This window comes from Mustelus asterias, chromosome 27 (genome assembly GCF_964213995.1).
Source record: "Mustelus asterias chromosome 27, sMusAst1.hap1.1, whole genome shotgun sequence".
Classification (NCBI taxonomy): Eukaryota; Metazoa; Chordata; class Chondrichthyes; order Carcharhiniformes; family Triakidae; genus Mustelus; species Mustelus asterias.
In genome coordinates this window covers 42,248,412-42,267,828 of record NC_135827.1, presented here as the reverse complement: position 1 = coordinate 42,267,828, position 19,417 = coordinate 42,248,412, and the positions used below count along the sequence as shown (strand labels likewise).

At 46.1% G+C, this 19,417-nt stretch overlaps 1 protein-coding gene across 8 annotated transcripts in view; it reads left to right on the top strand.

The window, feature by feature from the left end:
• Positions 1 to 19,417, top strand: part of usp2a (ubiquitin specific peptidase 2a) — a 112,014-nt gene that overhangs the window by 76,365 nt on the left and 16,232 nt on the right. For 7 of the 8 annotated variants that reach the window (XM_078199130.1, XM_078199128.1, XM_078199131.1 and 4 more), the window contains one exon: positions 18,612 to 18,662. In XM_078199130.1, coding sequence (XP_078055256.1) covers positions 18,612 to 18,662 — 51 coding nt within the window. Of the gene's footprint in view, positions 1 to 10,573; positions 10,749 to 18,611; positions 18,663 to 19,417 lie in introns of those variants that run through there. The other variant, XM_078199135.1, reaches the window with a different exon arrangement.

The window sequence follows — 19,417 nt, the reverse complement described above, 5'->3', positions numbered from 1 at the left end:
TGGAGAAACTGGCTTAGCCATAGAAGACAGAGGGTAACAGTGGAAGGGTCTTTTTCCGGTTAGAGGTCTGTGACTAGTGGTGTTCCGCAGGGCTCTGTACTGGGACCTCTGCTGTTTGTGATATATATAAATGATTTGGAGGAAGATGTAGCTGGTGTGATCAGTAAGTTTGCGGACGACACGAAGATTGCTGGAGTTGCAGATAGTGATGAACATTGTCAGAGAATACAGCAGGATATAGATAGGCTGGAACATTGGGCGGAGAAATGGCAGATGGAATTTAATCCATATAAATGCGAAGTGATGCATTTCGGCAGATCTAATGTAAGGGGGAGCTATACAATAAATGGCAGAACCATCAGGAGTATAGACACACAGAGGGACCTGGGTGTACAAGTCCACAGATCCTTAAAGGTGGCAGCACAGGTGGAGAGGGTGGTCAAGAAGGCATATGGCATGCTTGCCTTTATTGGACGGGGCATAGAATATAAAAGTTGGCATATGATGTTGCAGCTGTATAGAACGTTGGTTCGGCCACATTTGGAATACTGCGTCCAGTTCTGGTCGCCACACTACCAGAAGGACGTGGAGGCTTTGGAGTGAGTACAGAAAAGGTTTACCAGGATGTTGCCTGGTATGGAGGGTCTTAGCTATGAGGAGAGATTGAGTAAACTGGGGTTGTTCTCCCTGGAAAGACAGAAGATGAGGGGCGGCCTAATAGAGGTGTATAAAATTATGATGGGCATAGATAGGGTGAACAGTGGGAAGCTTTTTCCCAGGTCGGAGGTGACGAACACAAGGGGTCACGGGTTCAAGGTGAGGGGGGCAAGGTTCAACACAGATGTCAGGGGGACGTATTTCACACAGAGGGTGGTGGGGGCCTGGAATGCACTGCCAAGCAAGGTGATTGAGGCGGACACGCTGGGATCGTTTAAGAATTATCCAGATAGCCACATGAACAGACTGGGAATAGAGGGATACAAAAGAATGGTCTAGTTGGGCACATGAGCGGCGCAGGCTTGGAGGGCCGAAGGGCCTGTTCCTGTGCTGTTTTGTTCTTTGTTCTAAAGTATAAATCCATAACGCGTATGTATGAATCTGTGAATCAGAACAATTGGCTTGTACTAAATAAAAGTAACCGTCTAAAGGATCACTCTGTGTGATTAATGATTCCATTATCTTGCTGCACTCAGCGTTAGATTCTTTCAGAATGTCACCGTCAAAATATTAAAAAATCAGCACCATATTGAGGGCTCTTAGCAGTTTGAAAGGAAAGAATCAGAACTTTCTAAAAGCAGCTCAGCAATGGAAGATAATTCCTCCCCACCCCCACCATTGTGTCATCCTGATTTTTTTTTAAATGATAAGAGTTCATAAAACCAAATATAACTTGAAGATAAAGTTAAAGCAATAAGAGGATTTTGATGTCGGTACACCGTGACAGGTTTAGATCAGGTGGACAAGGAAAAGCCTTTTCCGTTGGCTAATGTTACAAGGCAGTTTGAACTCCCACCCACCTGACGAAGGGACAGCCTGTTCCGAAAGCTCGTGGCTTTTGCTACCAAATAAACCTGTTGGACTTTAACCTGGTGTTGTGAGACTTCTTATAATGTTACAAGGACCAGGGGGACATAGATTTCGTTTTGGACGAGATGTGCAGGGGGATGTGAGGGGATTATGAGGCGAGTAGTAATGTTCCGGAACTTGTGGAGATGATGAATGGTTTCACAAGGAAATCGAATAGACACTTGAGGGAAATAAACTTGCAGAGCTACAGTGACATTGTGGAGTAATGGGACTGACTAGATTCCTCCACAGAGAGCTAGTGTGGACTCAGTGGGGTGACTGGCCTCCTTCTGTACTGTTATGACTCTGATATTATCCAACAAATCTTTATTGAGCTTCTTAAGAGCCTCTGATGCGGATACCAGCGTTGTGCACATTGCGGCCTCACCAAGAATTTAACATAAACTCTCAGCTTTTCAATTCTATCCCTCTGGAAATGAACCCAGAACATCTTTATGGCCTTATTAGCCTGCTCTGCTATTAGAACCATAGAAAATTACAGCTCAGAAACAGGCCTTTTGGCCCTTCTTGTTTGTGCCGAACCATTTTTTGCCTAGTCCCACTGACCTGCACTTGGACCATATCCCTCCACACCCCTCTCATCCATGAACCCGTCCAAGTTTTTCTTAAATATTAAAAGTGCATTTACCACTTTATCCGGCAGCTCATTCCACACTCCCACCACTCTCTGCGTGAAGAAGCCCCCCCTAATATTCCCTTTAAGCTTTTCTCCTTTCACCCTCAACCCATGCCCTCTGGTTTTTTTCTCCCCTAGCCTCAGCGGAAAAAGCCTGCTTGCATTCACTCTATCTATACCCATCAAAATCTTATACACCTCTATCAAATCTCCCCTCAATCTTCTACGCTCCAGGGAATAAAGTCCCAACCTATTCAATCTCTCTCTGTAACTCAGCTTCTCAAGTCCCGGCAACATCCTTGTGAACCTTCTCTGCACTCTTTCAACCTTATTTACATCCTTCCTGTAACTAGGTGACCAAAACTGTACACAATACTCCAAATTCGGCCTCACCAATGCCTTATATAACCTTACCATAACACTCCAACTTTTATACTTGATACTCTGATTTATAAAGGCCAATGTACCAAAGGCACTCTTTACGACCCTATCCACCTGTGACGTCACTTTTAGGGAATTCTGTACCTGTATTCCCAGATCCCTCTGTTCAACTGCACTCTTCAGAGTCCTACCGTTTACCCTGTACGTTCTACTTTGGTTTGTCCTTCCAATGTGCAATATCTCACACTTGTCTGCGTTAAATTCCATTTGCCATTTTTCAGCCCATTTTTCTAGTTGGTCCAAATCCCTCTGCAAGCTTTGAAAACCTTCCTCACTGTCCACTACACCTCCAATCTTTGTATCATCAGCAAACTTGCTGATCCAATTTACCACATTATCATCCAGATCATTGATATAGATGACAAACAACAATGGACCCAACACCGATCCCTGCGGCACACCACTAGTCACAGGCCTCCACTCAGAGAAGCAATCCTCCACAACCACTCTCTGGCTTCTTCCATTGAGCCAGTGTCTAATCTAAAAATTGATTTTGTTATCTTTACCCTCCTGATCTCTCTGCTTCTCTCACTCATTTAGACTCTTATTACCCAAGGAATACTGTATGACCTCACACTTATCTATATTGAAATTCATTTCCCAAGTAAATATACATTCTGCAAGTTTATTCATGTCTTCTTGTATTTTTTCACAATTTACCTCTAAACCCCCAGTTTGTTTTCATCCTCAAATTTAGAATCTGTACTTCAAATTGCAAATCACATATGTTTGTTCACTTATGCGGGGTCGCATGGCAACCAACCTAAACAGCACAAGCAAAGGGCAAAGGACATTCCAGATTCCACCCTGAGTCTCAGCCAGGTAAAATAGAGGATGTTACTGGTGACCAAAAGAGAAAATGCTAGAAAATCTCAGCAGGTCTGGCAGCATCTGTAAGGAGAGAAAAGGGCTGACGTTTCGAGTCCTGATGATCCTTTGTCAAAACTGGTTATTGGTGATCATTCTTGATCTCTGCCTGAACTTTTCATAGAGATTTACAGCATGAAAACAGGCCCTTCGGCCCAACTTGTTCATGCCGCCCAGTTTTTGCCACTAAGCTAGTCCCAATTGTCCATATTTGGCCGATATCTTACCCATGTAACTGTCTAATTGTCTTTTAAAAGACAGAATTGTACTCGCTTCTACTACTGCCTCTGGCAGCTCGTTCCAGACACTCACCACCCCTCTGAGTGAAAAGATTGGCCCTCTGGATCCTTTTGCATCTCTCCCCTCTCTCTTTAAACCTATACTCTCTAGTTCTAGATTCCCCTACCTTTGAAAAAGATGTTGACTACCCTATCTATGCCTCTCATTATTTTATAGACCTCCATAAGATCACTCCTAAGCCTCCTATGCTCCAGGAAAAAAATCCTATGCTCCAGCCTCTCCTTATAACTCAAACCATCAAGTCCCAGTAGCATTCTAATAAGAACACTTTTCTGCACTGTTTCTAGTTTAATAATATCCTTTCTATAATAGGGTGACCGGAATTGTTCACAGTATTCCTTGTGCGGCCTTACCAATGTCTTATATAACTTCAACAAGACGTCCCAACTCCTGTATTCAATGTTCTGACCAATGAAACCAAGCGTGCCGAATGCCTGCTTCTCCACCCTGTCCACCTGTGACTCCACTTTCAAGGAGCTATGAACCTGTACTCCGAAATCTCTTTGTTCTGTAGCTCTCCCCAATGCCCTACCGTTAACTGAGTAAGTCCTGCCCCAATTCAATCTACCAAAATGCATCACCTCACATTTATCTAAATTAAACTCCATCTGTTATTCTTCGGCCCACTGGCCCAATTGATCAAGATCCCTTCTGGATGAGTACATGGGATTTAATGGGATTGAGGGCTATAGATAGGCCTAGAGGTGGGGATGTGATCGGCGCAACCTGTGGGCCGAAGGGCCTGTTTGTGCTGTGGCTTTCTATGTTCTATGTTCTATCCCGTTGCAATTTGAGATAACCTTCTTCACTGTCCACAATGCCACCAATCTTGGTGTCATCTGCAAACTTACGTAACTGGTTTGATTAGTAAGTTTCCGGATGACACAAAGGTTGGTGGAATTGCGGATAGCGAAGAGGATCATCAGAGGATACAGCAGGATATAGATCGGTTGGAGACTTGGGCAGAGAGATGGCAGATGGAGTTTAATCTGGACAAATGTGAGGTAATACATTTTGGAAGGTCTAATACAGATAGGAAATATACAGTAAATGGCAGGACCCTTAAGAGTATTGATAGGCAGAGGGATCTGGGTGTACAGGTACACAGGTCACTGAAAGTGGCAATGCAGGTGGAGAAGGTAGACAGGGTGGTGAAGCAGGCATTCGGCACGCTTGGTTTCATTGGTCAGAACATTGAATACAGGAGTTGGGACGTCTTGTTGAAGTTATATAAAACATTGGTAAGGCCGCACAAGGCCTCCCACTTACCAGTCATTCCTTTGCCTTCCCGCAGACTCCCCCAATTAACTTTTGAAAGTTTTTGTCTAATTCCCTCTGATTTCCTGTCCTTTTCTTGGAAGAATTCTAACAACACCAGGTTAAAGTCCAACAGGTTTATTTGGTAGCAAAAGCCACTAGCTTTTGGAACAGGCTGTCCCTTCATCAGGTGGGTGGGAGTTCTGATCACAAACAGGGCACAAAGACACAAACTCAATTTATATGAATAATGATTGGAATGTGAGTCTTTACAGCTAATCAAGTCTTAAAGGTACAGACAATGTGAGTGGAGGGAGCATTAAGCACAGGTTAAAGAGATGTGTATTGTCTCCAGACAGGACAGCTAGTGAGATTTTGCACATCCAGGCAAGCTGTGGGGGTTACAGATAGTGTGACATGAACCCAATATCCCGGTTGAGGCCGTCCTCATGTGTGTGGAACCTGGCTATCAGTCTCTGCTTTTCTGTCTTTTCCTGGAATACAGCCCTCCCCCCTAACCCCCAAATAGCCTCCCTATTGTCTAAGCTAAATCTTTTCTGTCCAATTGATCTCGGGTACCTAGAGTTACCAGGCTGTTTGGGAAGGTGGGGCATCATAGTTGAGTCTAATCCTTTCATTAACAGATACTGACACGAGCAAACAGCAGGAGCCTTGGCTGATCTCGCCCGAATGTAAGGTTCACTAATGCTTATCATGAACAGGAATCAAAGCTATTGAGCTGCCAGATCTTGATTCGGGGTTTTTGTACCTAATGGGTGGAAGGTCTGAGCCTCTTTAACTCGTCTCACACACTCCAAAAGATGTTTGAGAACAGAAGGTGCGGCAGCCGTAACCATCATTGCATTGTCCCAAATCAAACATACTGCAGATGGTGGATATCGGAAAATAGCAATGGAAAAAAATTGAAACTATGAGCAGCCAGGCAGTCTGTGGAGACACTGAAGTAAATCAGTTCCACATTTAGAAACACATTCCTTCAGACCTGAAACGCTGATTGACTGACTGACTTGCTGAGTGTTTCCAGCTTTTTCTGTTACTGTTTTCCCAATAACCTCTTGGATTTCAGTTTATCATTTTTAATATTTACTGTTCAAAACTTGACTTGGAGTCAGAAATTTGACCTCATGATTCAGACTGATCCCCTCAGTGCAGTGCTGAGGGTGCGCCGCACTGTCAGTGCAGTGCTGAGGGTGCGCCGCACTGCCAGTGCAGTGCTGAGGGTGTGCCGCACTGCCAGTGCAGTGCTGAGGGTGCGCCGCACTGCCAGTGCAGTACTGAGGGTGCGCCGCACTGCCAGTGCAGTGCTGAGGGTGCGCCGCACTGCCAGTGCAGTGCTGAGGGTGCGCCGCACTGCCAGTGCAGTGCTGAGGGTGCGCGCACTGCCAGTGCAGTGCTGAGGGTGCGCCGCACTGTCAGTGCAGTGCTGAGGGTGCGCCGCACTGCCAGTGCAGTGCTGAGGGTGCGCCGCACTGTCAGTGCAGTGCTGAGGGTGCGCCGCACTGCCAGTGCAGTGCTGAGGGTGCGCCGCACTGCCAGTGCAGTGCTGAGGGTGCGCCGCACTGTCAGTGCAGTGCTGAGGGTGCGCCGCACTGCCAGTGCAGTACTGAGGGTGCGCCGCACTGTCAGTGCAGTGCTGAGGGTGCGCGCACTGCCAGTGCAGTGCTGAGGGTGCGCCGCACTGCCAGTGCAGTGCTGAGGGTGCGCCGCACTGCCAGTGCAGTACTGAGGGTGCGCCGCACTGTCAGTGCAGTGCTGAGGGTGCGCCGCACTGCCAGTGCAGTGCTGAGGGTGCGCCGCACTGCCAGTGCAGTGCTGAGGGTGCGCCGCACTGCCAGTGCAGTGCTGAGGGTGCGCCGCACTGCCAGTGCAGTGCTGAGGGTGCGCCGCACTGTCAGTGCAGTGCTGAGGGTGCGCCGCACTGCCAGTGCAGTGCTGAGGGTGCGCCGCACTGCCAGTGCAGTGCTGAGGGTGCGCCGCACTGTCAGTGCAGTGCTGAGGGTGCGCCGCACTGCCAGTGCAGTACTGAGGGTGCGCCGCACTGCCAGTGCAGTGCTGAGGGTGCGCCGCACTGCCAGTGCAGTACTGAGGGTGCGCCGCACTGTCAGTGCAGTGCTGAGGGTGCGCCGCACTGCCAGTGCAGTGCTGAGGGTGCGCCGCACTGCCAGTGCAGTGCTGAGGGTGCGCCGCACTGCCAGTGCAGTGCTGAGGGTGCGCCGCACTGCCAGTGCAGTGCTGAGGGTGCGCCGCACTGTCAGTGCAGTGCTGAGGGTGCGCCGCACTGCCAGTGCAGTGCTGAGGGTGCGCCGCACTGCCAGTGCAGTGCTGAGGGTGCGCTGCACTGTCAGTGCAGTGCTGAGGGTGCGCGCACTGCCAGTGCAGTGCTGAGGGTGCGCCGCACTGCCAGTGCAGTGCTGAGGGTGCGCCGCACTGCCAGTGCAGTGCTGAGGGTGCGCCGCACTGTCAGTGCAGTGCTGAGGGTGCGCCGCACTGCCAGTGCAGTGCTGAGGGTGCGCCGCACTGTCAACAGTGCTCTCTGTTGGATAAGATATTCACAGAATTTTTACAGTACATTAAAAGGCTATTCGGCCCATCATGTCTGCACTGACTCTGAGTCAGCAATTTACTTGGTGCCTTTCTCCTACAGAATCTTGCACATTGTGCCTTATCAGATAACAGTCTAATTTCCTTTTGTTATGTCGCAATTGAACCTGTCTCTACCACACTCTCGGACAGTGCCTTCCAGACCCAAACCACTGGCTGTGTGAAAAAGTTTTTCTCATATCGTTTTTGCTTCCTTTGAAAATTGCTTTAAATCTTGTTCTCCATCCTTTCATGAGTGGGAACAGTTTTTCCCTATTTACCCAGTCCGGATCCCTCATGATTTTGAATGCCTCTATCAAATCTCCTCAGCCTTCTCTTCTCTAAAGAGAACAGTCTCAACTTCTCTAATCTATTTTAGTAACTGAAGTTTCCCCATTCCTAGAACAATTCTCATGAATCTTTCCTGAACTCTCTCCAGTAGCTTCACATCCTTCCTGAAGTGCAGCACCCAGAACTGGACATGACCATTGAGCTGAGGTCTAACTCGTGTCCTACATAAGTTCAACATAACCTCCTTACTCTTGTACTCCATGCCTCTGTTAATAAAGTAAGAAGTCTCACAACACCAGGTTAAAGTCCAACAGGTTTATTTGGTAGCAAAAGCCACTAGCTTTCGGAGCGCTGCCCCTTCGTCAGGTGAGTGGGAGTTCTGTTCACAAACAGGGCATATAAAGACACAAACTCAATTTACAAAATAATGATTGGAATGCGAGTCTTTATCGGTAATCAAGTCTTAAAGGTACAGACAATAAAGCCCAGGATACTGCTTTAAACCAACCCTTCCAGATGGGTGTAAAAGATCTCATGGCATTATTGCATTATTTGAAGCTGGTTAGCTCCCCATGATATCCTGGCCCTTATTTAACCCTCAACCCTTGCCATTTACAGGAGCTTGCTGTGCGTAAATTGACTGCTGCATTTTCAACTTTGCAGCAGTAACCACACTTTAATAGTACTTTATTGGCTGTAAAACACCTTCGGATGTGCTGGTGTTGTGAAAGATGCCAACAAATGCAAAATCGTTTTTTTTAGATCTTGCTTCAAGTAACTGGATGACCAAATATTTTTGGAGTTATTATTGATAACGTCTATATTATGGATGATGTGACAATGTCCAGTGACACTGCATGACTTACAATCTAGTAATGTTAGTTGGTAATTAAGGTTGACGTTTAAAGTTAGCTCAGGTAGCTGGGTAATGTGGGTGGCATGATTGGGAAATTTGCAGATGACACAAAAATTGGTTGTGGAGTTGATAGTGAAGAGGATAGCTGTCAACTCCAGAATGTTTGGTTTGGTTGAATGGACAGAGATGTGGCAAATGGAATTCAATCCGGAAAAGTGTGAGGTAATACATCCGGGAAGGGCAAACAAAGCAGGGGAAGAATCAATAAACAGGAAGATATTGAGAGGCAGTGAGAGAGCTTGGAGTGCACATCCACAGTTTCCTGAAGGTGGCAGTTCCAGATCAGGTGGACAAGAAAGCAAGTGGAATGCTTTTCTTCATTGGACGAGGTATTGAATATAAAAGCAGGAATGGAATGATGGAACTGTATAAAAAGCTGGTTAGGCCACAGCTGGAGTTTTGACAGTTCTGGTCACCACATTACAGGAAGGACATCATTGCTCTGCAGAGAGATTTACAAGAATATTGCCAGGGCTTGAAAATTGCAGCAATGAGGAGAGATTGGAGAAAATCATAGAATCCTACAGTGCAGAAGGGGCCTTTTGGCCCATTGAATCTGCAGCGACCACAATCCCACCCAGGTCCAATCCCTATGACCCCATGCATTTACCCTAGCTAGTCTCCCTGACACTAAGGGACAATTTAGCATGGCCAATCCATCTAACCCGCACATCTTTGGACTGTGGGAGGAAACCCAGTAAGAAGTTTAACAACACCAGGTTAAAGTCCAACAGGTTTATTTGGTAGCAAAAGCCACACAAGCTTTCGGAGCTCTAAGCCCCTTCTTCACCTGAAGAAGGGGCTTGGAGCTCCGAAAGCTTGCGTGGCTTTTGCTACCAAATAAACCTGTTGGACTTTAACCTGGTGTTGTTAAACTTCTTACTGTGTTTACCCCAGTCCAACGCCGGCATCTCCACCACACGAGGAAACCCACACAGACACGGGGGCTGGGGTTGTTTTCCTTAGAACAGAGGAGGCCAAGGGGTGACCTAATCATAGTGTAAACAGGGTAGACTGGAAAGATTCGGTTCCTCTAGCTGAGGGGTCCAATACCCGGGAGCATGGACTGAAGGTGATTGGTAGAAGGATTAGAGGGGACATGAGGAAAAGCTCTTGTCACACAGAGGGTGGTGGGTGTCTGGAATTCACTGTCTGAAAGGATGGTTGAGGCTCAACTCATTTGAAAGGTTCCTGGATCTGTATCTGAAGCGCTGGAATCTGCTAAACTACAGAGCAGGTGTTGGAAAATGGGATGAAAATGAGGGGCTAGTTTCTGCTTTTTTTGGCCATTGCAGACATGATGGGCCGAATGGCCTCTTTCTGCACAGTAACTTTCCTATGGTTCCAGTGGTTTCAACTTATTAGTGGGTGGTTAAGTTTAGAGTTGGTGATTAAGGTTAGAGTTGGTGGTTAAGGTTAGAGTTAGTGGTTGGAGTTGGTATTTAAACTTCGATTTATTTTATTGACACCTCACGATATTATTTGCTGAAGGAGCAGTTTAATTTATATTTGATTGTTTGAATATTAATACTGGTTCAGTGCTGGCCAGTGCTTGGATGAGGTGCTGGGTGAGTTTGTTCTGGAGCAGAGAGAGTTAAAGAGAAGCTAAACTCCACCTCCCCTCTCACACTGGCTGCTCCTGCGGAGTTTATATAAAGCTGCCCCACAGAGCTGTCTCCTCACAGCCGCTCTCGCTTCTTCTCCGGCTCTGTCTGCTTGGCCATGCCCAGTATGAGGCAGTCTTACACGGTGACCGTGACCGAGGAGCCGGTCCTCAGCCTCTTTAACAAGGAGCTCCGCAGGAAGAGTGCCAATGTCTCCGGCTCCATGCTGGTCTCCACCTTCGTGGGATTGCTCATTAACCAGGCCAAGGTAAGGATGGTGTGAGTGTGGCTGAGCCCGGCTGGAACATCCAGCAGACTCAGGATGTGTGTATTAGCCCCGAATAACCCAGCTCTCACTCACTGGAGAGGCTGAGAGAGGGAGCAGGCAGGGAGCTTTCTGCAAAGCTTTCTTTTTGGATTTGAAATGTTGAGTAATATCCAGATTTTAAAAAATCATATCCTGAACTCAATCTTGAGACAGTAGACCAAATGGGATGAATTTAATCCAATCTTAAAGCACAGGAGGCCATTCAGCCCACTGTACCTGTGCAAGCCCTTTGACAGAGCTATCCATAAATCCCCCTCCTTTCCACACAGCCCCACAAACTTCAATTTAATTATTTATTTATCTGATTCCTTTTAGTGGTTACTTACCTGTTTGTGCCCTCTCCCTACTCCAGCCTGGTAAGGGAGACCTGATTTAAATTTCATGCAATCATCTTCATTTCCCAAAAGGAACCAAGCTGCCCACTCACTGTCAGCTCATCCACAAAGGCTGTAGAAATCTGGTGCCTGTGAAGCTAATTCTCCAACATCACTCCTCCACCCACAGGAGGGGGAGGAACGGTTCCGAAAAGATGCTGTGATGTGGGAGTGAAATTGTTCCATTTGCCCATAAGCCTGTCATCCCAGAGTGGTGAACTTCACTGGGATGAATCCACTGCCTTTATCATCATGTGTTCACACTGGTAGTAGCAACTGGGCAAACCTGCTGGGAATCATTGAACTCTGTGGACAGGGAGATCTGTGTAAAAACACTAATACTACTGAGATTTTCCAGTATTATCTGTTTTGGGTTGTCTCACTCACTGGTCTCAGTGAATCTGGGCTGTACCTAAACAGAAAATGCTGGAAAATCTCAACAGGTCCGACAGCATCTGTGGGGAGAGAAAAGAGCCAACATTTTGAGTCTCGATGAACCTTTGACAGAGCTGGACTGTACTTACCTGCAGGAGATCTGTAGGCCAACGCCAGCCCAATAGTGGACTTTGCCGATATAACCATGGCTATTAGAAGACCAAATTAGTAGTGACTTAGATAAGTGAGTGACCTAAGGTTACACCATGAATAGTCCAGTGCAGGAAGACTGATATATTTGTATTTCCATCTAGATTTACAGTTGTCTATTTATCTTTTTTCTTAAACTACTCTCCCCTTTCCCTTACCCTCTGTCTCCATCTTTGCTCACCTGTTTCCCCCTCTTTATCTCCTATTCTGTAAACATTAGTTTCATCTCCTCTCTGTCACATGTTCTCAGTATGGTCCCAGATCTTTGTTTTCTCTCTCTCTGCATCTTTTTGTGTGAAGTTCAGAATTTCAAGGGTGTCAGTAATGTTTTGGGAATGTGGGAGCCTCAAAAGCCCCAGTCTCTCTAATACCAGCCTCCTGTTTAAACAAGGAACCTTCATCCCAGGTGTCTGCTCCTGATCCGAGATTCCGCTTCGATGCTGTGCCATAAGATACAGAACTAACACAATAACTGTACTTTCACAGAGGCTGATATCAACACTGGGATGGTTTTAACCCCATTTTGGGACAGATATTCCCCATCCACCCTTCTCACTGAAATGCTCCCAATAACCTGAGCAGCTCCACCAGCAGAAGCTGTCAGTTCCGGGACAATCGCACAGTTGGATTCTTTGGCAGGGTTGCTATTCGCATTTCTGAAATACCTCTGTGACCTGAGCTAATGATTTCAGCAGACTGTCTGCAAAAAGTGCAAGTGGGTGCTTTCAGCTTGTGGATCGAGGCAGTGATCCTCCTTTACCGCAAGCTGATGCACAGACCTTAATCCTGAAATGTTCTGTTTGCCCCCTCCTCTCCTGGAGGTGCTGACTCTTACTGGGATACAGGGTCCCGTCCTTTCCTGAAGGTGCTGACTCTCACTGGGATAAAGGTTGACAAACTGGACACACTTTGTGTCTGGGTCCTAATCCTTTGGCCAGTTACAGGTGATCCCAGAGGGTGAAGGAAAACATTTGAACCCTGGACTCACTGCTGAACCTCATCCCATCCTCTTACACAAGCTGAGTCACAGGAAGGCAGGATCGCTGGCTACCTGCTCCATTCCATCCCAAATAAACGAGCAAGGAAGACTTGCATTTACAAAGCACCTTTCATGACCTCTGGCTGTCCTGGTGAAATATGTTTTAAGGTGTATTCATTTGCTGTAACGCAGCAGCCAATTTCAGACAAAAAGAACCCAGAAACAGCAATGGGATCATGAGCAGATAATGTTTTTTTAATGATGTTGATTGCTCCTTGAGCAGCCTTGTGGGATCTTGTGCAGAGAGAGCCTTTGTTTAATATTTCACCCAGAAATTGATGGGGTTGTAAGTGTGGGCAGTGTAAATTGTTGGGTGTTGTACATGACATTGCTGAATCTCTCTCCTAGCCAGTTTACACTCTGTGTTCTATTTTAAAATCCTGCCTCCCCCGCCTCACGTTGCCAGTTTTGGTGAATCTGCAGTGAAAAGCAAATGTCTATGACGCTGGTTGGTATGATGCCAGTTGTAGCTGATTGCAACTGGAGACAGAATCAGCAGGCAGTTAATGAAAATGCTACAACGTCAGTGGCTCAGAGACGTCATTGCAGCTGCCTATCATCTCAGCAAAAGGACCGAAGCTATGTTGCTATTCTCAGCAGGCTGCACTTGTTAGATTATCTCAGCAACTATTTCTGTTCTCCTTGGCCTGGTTAATGATCTGTCCCTTGCTGAAGAGACAAATAGCAGTCGGTAAAACAGCCGGTAATGGTTCCTCGAGCATCTGACTGCACAACTCCATTCACAATGACTCTCCCCAAAGCTCAGCCCAGAAGATGTGAATTATCAAGGTCACAAATGAGCTTGTGACTTCTGCACAAGCAGTGTGATGTTTCTGTTCACACGTGACACTTTGCTAATCCCCTATATCTGTGTGGAAGCACCATTCATCAGTCCGAGGGACTCGTGACTTGGACAGAATCTATCTGACCGATCCCACATTTGTCTCAATCACCGATTTTCCCAGATATTTTGCCCCAGGTTGTTCCTAAACTGTCTTGGTTCCCCGGGCTGTCTCTTTCTCCTCCCACAGCCCCTTAAATATAAAACTAAAGTAAAAGAAGCTGAAAATCAGAAATAAAAACAGAAAATTCTGCAACTACTCAGCAGGTTAGGCAGCATCTTTGGAGAGTTTCAGATTGACAAGTTTATCAGAACATCTTTTCTATAAACTCGTCCTTTAGAAAGTGGAATTTATTATAATGAGTATCATGAGGGACTGAAGGATATACTGATGGAGAGAGAGAGAAGAACAGGAGGAGACATATTTGGAACATTAACATCAATGTGGACCAATTGGGCCATTGTGCATTTACAGATATATCTCTACATTGGGAATAATAAAAATTAACCTTCTTGAATTAACTGTGGGCTTTGAGTTTTGATTTGTGATGGATATCGATGTGAAGCTTGTTGTTAAAGTTGTTCACTTTGTTTCCTATCTAAATTCAGTTAATGGACATTGTAACTGTTAGGCTACAAGATGTCCCAATGCTGTTACGTTGGACCCTGCCTCATAACAAGAGTGGGACCCACTCCGAGTCTGTTGATCAGTTCAGGGGTCAATGAACAACTTTTCCTCAGTCAGTTTGAGACGGTCAGCTTGGAGCAACCAGCCTGAAAGTATCTCAGACAGGATCCCAGTTGAGTCAAAGTGCTGCCATCAGCTCTGAGGAGCTTGGTTAGGAACTCGGAAGGAAACCCAGGAGTCATTGCTGGCTTTATGCTTTTTGTACCCTGGAATCCACGGAGAAACTTGGAGAAAATTCCAAGACAGAATCTTCAAAGGAGGAGATTGGGAATCCTTGAGAGAGTCAGATTTACAGTGCGATTGGTTGACTGAGTGGTTGATTTTTTTTTTTAGAGTGTGCAGTGATCACCAATCCAGGCAACAGCTTCCGCAGCGGCTAAACGGAGTTCTCTGAGCTCTTTGCTGAATTGTGTCAGGGGCAATTCTCAATGCTGAGAGTCATTGATTGTGGGGTACCACAGTTGCAGCCCGGGTTCCCGGCAAGGTCCCACTTATTTTTTATTCATTCGTGGGACATGGGCATCTCTGGCAGGCCAGCATTTATTGCCCATCCCTACTTGCCCAAGGGCAGTTGAGAGTTGATGCGCCATCAATCAAGCAAAGACTAGTTTGTATGCAAGAACAAATAGGCTTTTATTAGCAAAAGACCTGGAGCACACCCATGCTGATGAACTGGTCCAGACTGAGGCAGGGGGGTGGGGAGCAGTCGCCTTTATACCTGGACTGGGGGGGTGGGGGGGGAGGAGTCCCGGGCAGGGACGTGTCCAGGCATGTCACACACACACAGGCAATAAGCTAACAGTTGTTTACCACAAGAGTCAACCACATTGCCACAACTGCTTGTACTGATTTGCTGCACAAAGGCCTTGGCCGGTGCAGAAACGGTTCGGGGGGCTGCCCAGTGTTGGCGTGGCAGGTAGAAGCCGGGTGGGCAGCTGTGAGGTGTGTGATGAGGAAGTGTTTTTTTAATGGTGGCATGTTGGTTCCATCCCTGCTGCCATAGGGCCTCTGCTGTTACTCCTTATTTACTGGTTGACTACATTGGGATTATCTTCTGTGTGATTTCTCATTATCCTCTGAGTCAGAGGTGAAAGTCTTGAGCTCTGGCTTGAATTATATGTTTACATTAGCATTTCTCCATGAAGCCTCTGATACCAGGCTGGAGGATTAACCCAGTGGTTTTAAGGAGTGTTTGATGTTGAGCTTGAGTCAGTTTGCACGGAAACAGTGAACTCTACAGCAATGCTGTAACCTGCTGCCTCTCAGCATCCATAGGAAGCAGTTTTTTAATGCACTGAGAGGTCAGGATGTAACAGCGATTTAGCTGCAATTGAAGTGACTGTGAAGGACAAACGCAGTTGCAGAATTACCCGTGTGCACCTTCAGTGTTCTCTTCAATAGCAAAGATTTCAAAATCTGAACTTTCTATAAATGATTCCTCTTCGAAAGGGACAGAACGATGGAGGGAATGCTCACTGGGGCAGTTTGGCCATTAGCTGTTGCACTCTCGCCTGAGTCACAGCCATGTGTTTAAATACAATTCTTAAGCACAAAAACCGATGCTGGAACGCCAGAGTGGTACTGAGGGAATGCTGCATTATTGGAGGTGTCGGGGGGAATTCTCCCGTCCCACCCACCACAGGGATCGCAAGTGGCAGGGGGCAGAACACGCAAAGGTTCATTGACCTCGAGCAGGACTCTCCGGTTTTGGGGCGAGCGCGGCCGGAGAATCCCACCTCTTCTCCTTTTAGATGAAATAATTAGCTAATGTCTCTTGTGCCATTTCAGGTGGGTATATAAGATCCCAAGACACTATTTCAAAGAATCGAAGGTTTTATCCCATGTCTTGGTCAATATTTATCCTCAATCAACATCAGTAAAACAGCCTATCAGGTCATTACCTCATTGCTGTTTGAGACCTTGCTGTACAAATTGGTTGCTGATTCCTACATTGACAACACTTCAGAAGTATTTCATTGGCTGTAAAGGGTGTAAAAGGTTTCCTAGAAATGTAAATCTTTCTCAGAGATTCCCTTCTTTATAGAATTTGTGAAATCAAAATTTGCCCACAAGGTTTGCCTGGTTTATTTACTGTTTTTACAGCAGCCCATCAAAACCAAAATGGCTGAATATGGACTGTCTTGGGATGAGTCAGGTTTGGTGGTGGCACAGTGGTTAGCACTGGTGCTATATAAATGCAGGCAGTGGCACAGTGGTTAGCACTGCTGCCTGGTGCTATATAAATGCAGGCAGTGGCACAGTGGTTAGCGTTGATGCTTCACAGCGCCAGGGACCCGGGTTCAATTCCAGCCTTGAGTGACTGTGTGGCGTTTATACGTTCTCTCTCTGTGTGGGTTTCCTCACACACTCCAAAGATGTGCAGGTTAGGTGGATTGGCCATGCTAAGTTGCCCCTTAGTGTCAGGGGGACTAGCTAAGGTAAATGCCTGGGGTTATGGGGATAGGGCCTGAGTGGGATTGTTGTCGGTGCAGACTCGATGGGCCGAATGGCCTCCTTCTGCACTGTTGGGATTGTTTGACTCTATGATAATGTAAAAGTTACAGATAGCCTCAGCACCTCAGAATAGCAAGAGAAAATAATAGCCGGGATCTTTGCTGTATCTCCATGCAGTGGTTCCTGCTGCAGAATGTGTGTGGATGTCCATTTAGAAGAGGGTTAGGCTGGGCTCTGATACCTTCGCGTTTGCAGCATGTCAGTGACTGCTATCTGAAGAATGGCTGAGGTTAAAGTGCAGGAACCCCAGCAGGACACAGGGTTCCCCTGAGAAATAAGTAGGGATGGAGAACAGGGAGTTACAGACTGGAAATATCTCCCATAGAACCTGGCATTATCTGGAAATGATTTTACCGAGAGTGGGGTGGGGGAATTTTCCTTGGCTGGTTGTAGAGAAGGATTAGTGTCTCCAGAGTAGCGGAGTGTTGAAGGAGCTGACGCTTCAATAAAATACACGTGCTGAAAGCCGTAAATGGAATGAACGGGAACAGAGAAGGGAATAGTCAGCCGACCCACTGGGAACAATTTCCAGAGGAACTTCAGTAGCTACTCAGTCTTTGGTTCCTGGTCACTGACCCCTCATTCCCTAAATTACTGGGTGTACCTCCCTCTGCACTTTCAAAAATTAAAACTCAACTGTAATGAACTGGGAGGTTTGGTTTGAAGTCCCATTCATTGGTACAAGGACTTCCCAATTTATGTTGTGAATGTTGGCACTTGCAGTGGAAGGTTTCTGTTGGGATTTTTAAAATTATTTGATGGGATGTTGGTGTATTTTACAACAATTGATGACTCATGTCATTACTGAGTTTTGGGACTAGCTTTAATTCCAGATTTTCATTCATTGAATTTGAAATTCTACCAGCTGCCATGGTGGGATTTGAACTTGTGTCCACAGAGCATTACCCTGGGCCTTTGCATTACTAGTCCAGTGATGTTACCACTGTCACCTTCTCCCCTCCCTTGGTGTTAGGAAAAATAGTCTCACTCTAGCTCACTCTTGCCTGCAATTCATTAGATTGTGGGATCGATTCCCACTCGGAGACCCGAGCACACAAGCTAGTGTGTGGTACACTCTGTGCAATACCGAGGAAGTGCTGCACTGTCAGAGGTACCTTTTCTCAGATGATACAATAAACTGAGCCTCTATTTACTCTCTCTCGAGTGGGAGTCAAAGATCCCATAGCAGACTGAACTAATGCGCAAGTTCTTCATCACTCTTCCCTCAATGCCACAGATAGCTCAACATTTATCTAATTTTTATTAGTTGGCTTTCATTGTGTACAAATCAAATAAGTAGAAGTAACCTGTGTGATGCACTTTGGGCTATTGTTCAGTGATGCGATTGGTTGTTATAAATGCAACTCTCTTTTATAGTGGGATTACCGGATAGTGATATCCGGTATAGATTATCCATAATCTAAGCTTGGATAGATGAGGTTACTACAACCTGTGGGAAGCCATACACTGGTACATTTAGACAATGAAAGTAAAACTCAATGGGGGGCTCAAACATTCAGCACTGTGGGGTTAATGAGGCTCCGTGTCTAGGCATGTTTGATTGGAGTTTCCTTTGTTGTATGAATAGAGTTGAGAATGTCGAGTGCTGGGATTAGTAGCTTTGCTCATGTTTACTCTGGCTAGGATTTAAATTCTTTGTACCGCATTTCTATTTGATTTGAAGCCTAAACCCACTCTGACTGGAAACTGTTATATCTGAAAATTTAAAACTCCAATTTAATCTTTGTTCCTTTTTTTTCAGAATTCTAAAAGCAGCCAGGGCCTGGTGGGGCTTCGGAATCTGGGCAACACAGTGAGTTTCATTTTTCAGTAGAAGTGCTTTACTGTGCTTCCGTTGTGGATGATCTCCAGAACTTGCTATTTATTTAAGGATGTGTTTTGCAGTTGATTTGTTTGATTGAAAGGGGTTTGATGTCCAATGTGGTTGGATGGTGTAGGGCAGGGTAAGGCAGTGTCAGGCAAACTAATGACTAACTGCCTTTACCTGCAATGCGAGAACAGACATGTGTGTTGGAGGACTATTCCACTGTGGGGGCATCACATCCCAGCGTAGTCTTGTTCTGAACCAAAATCAACAGCTGTTTTCCAGCCAGGGTTGGTAAAGCAATGAGAAACAGGAGCTGAATGATTCCTATCCCCTCCCAGTGCCTTCAGCACTGAGAATTTCAGAGTTCTGCTGAGAACAATAAAGTAACACTGGGGAACATACTTATCAGCTGGCACATTTGGGTTGTGAATCTGGTTAAATGTGGGAGAGTGGAGCTCAGATATGTCAGAAGTTGATGGCTGAGTTTGAGTATTCACGTACCAGTGGTATCAGTTCGACAAGAGGAGGCAATGACAATACTCAAACCCAAAACAGTGCATGTTGGTTAAACACCTGCTGTGTTGTGAGAATGGTGGCCTGGGATTTGCAAACATGCACTTGTATTCGAGACACCTGTCTTTACATCTGTTTTATAAATAAACTGAGGTGTGAACTCTGTTAGCTCAAATTATTTTTCAACTGGCTGTTAAAAGCAAATCCTCAAGAGGCAGTTGAGAGCT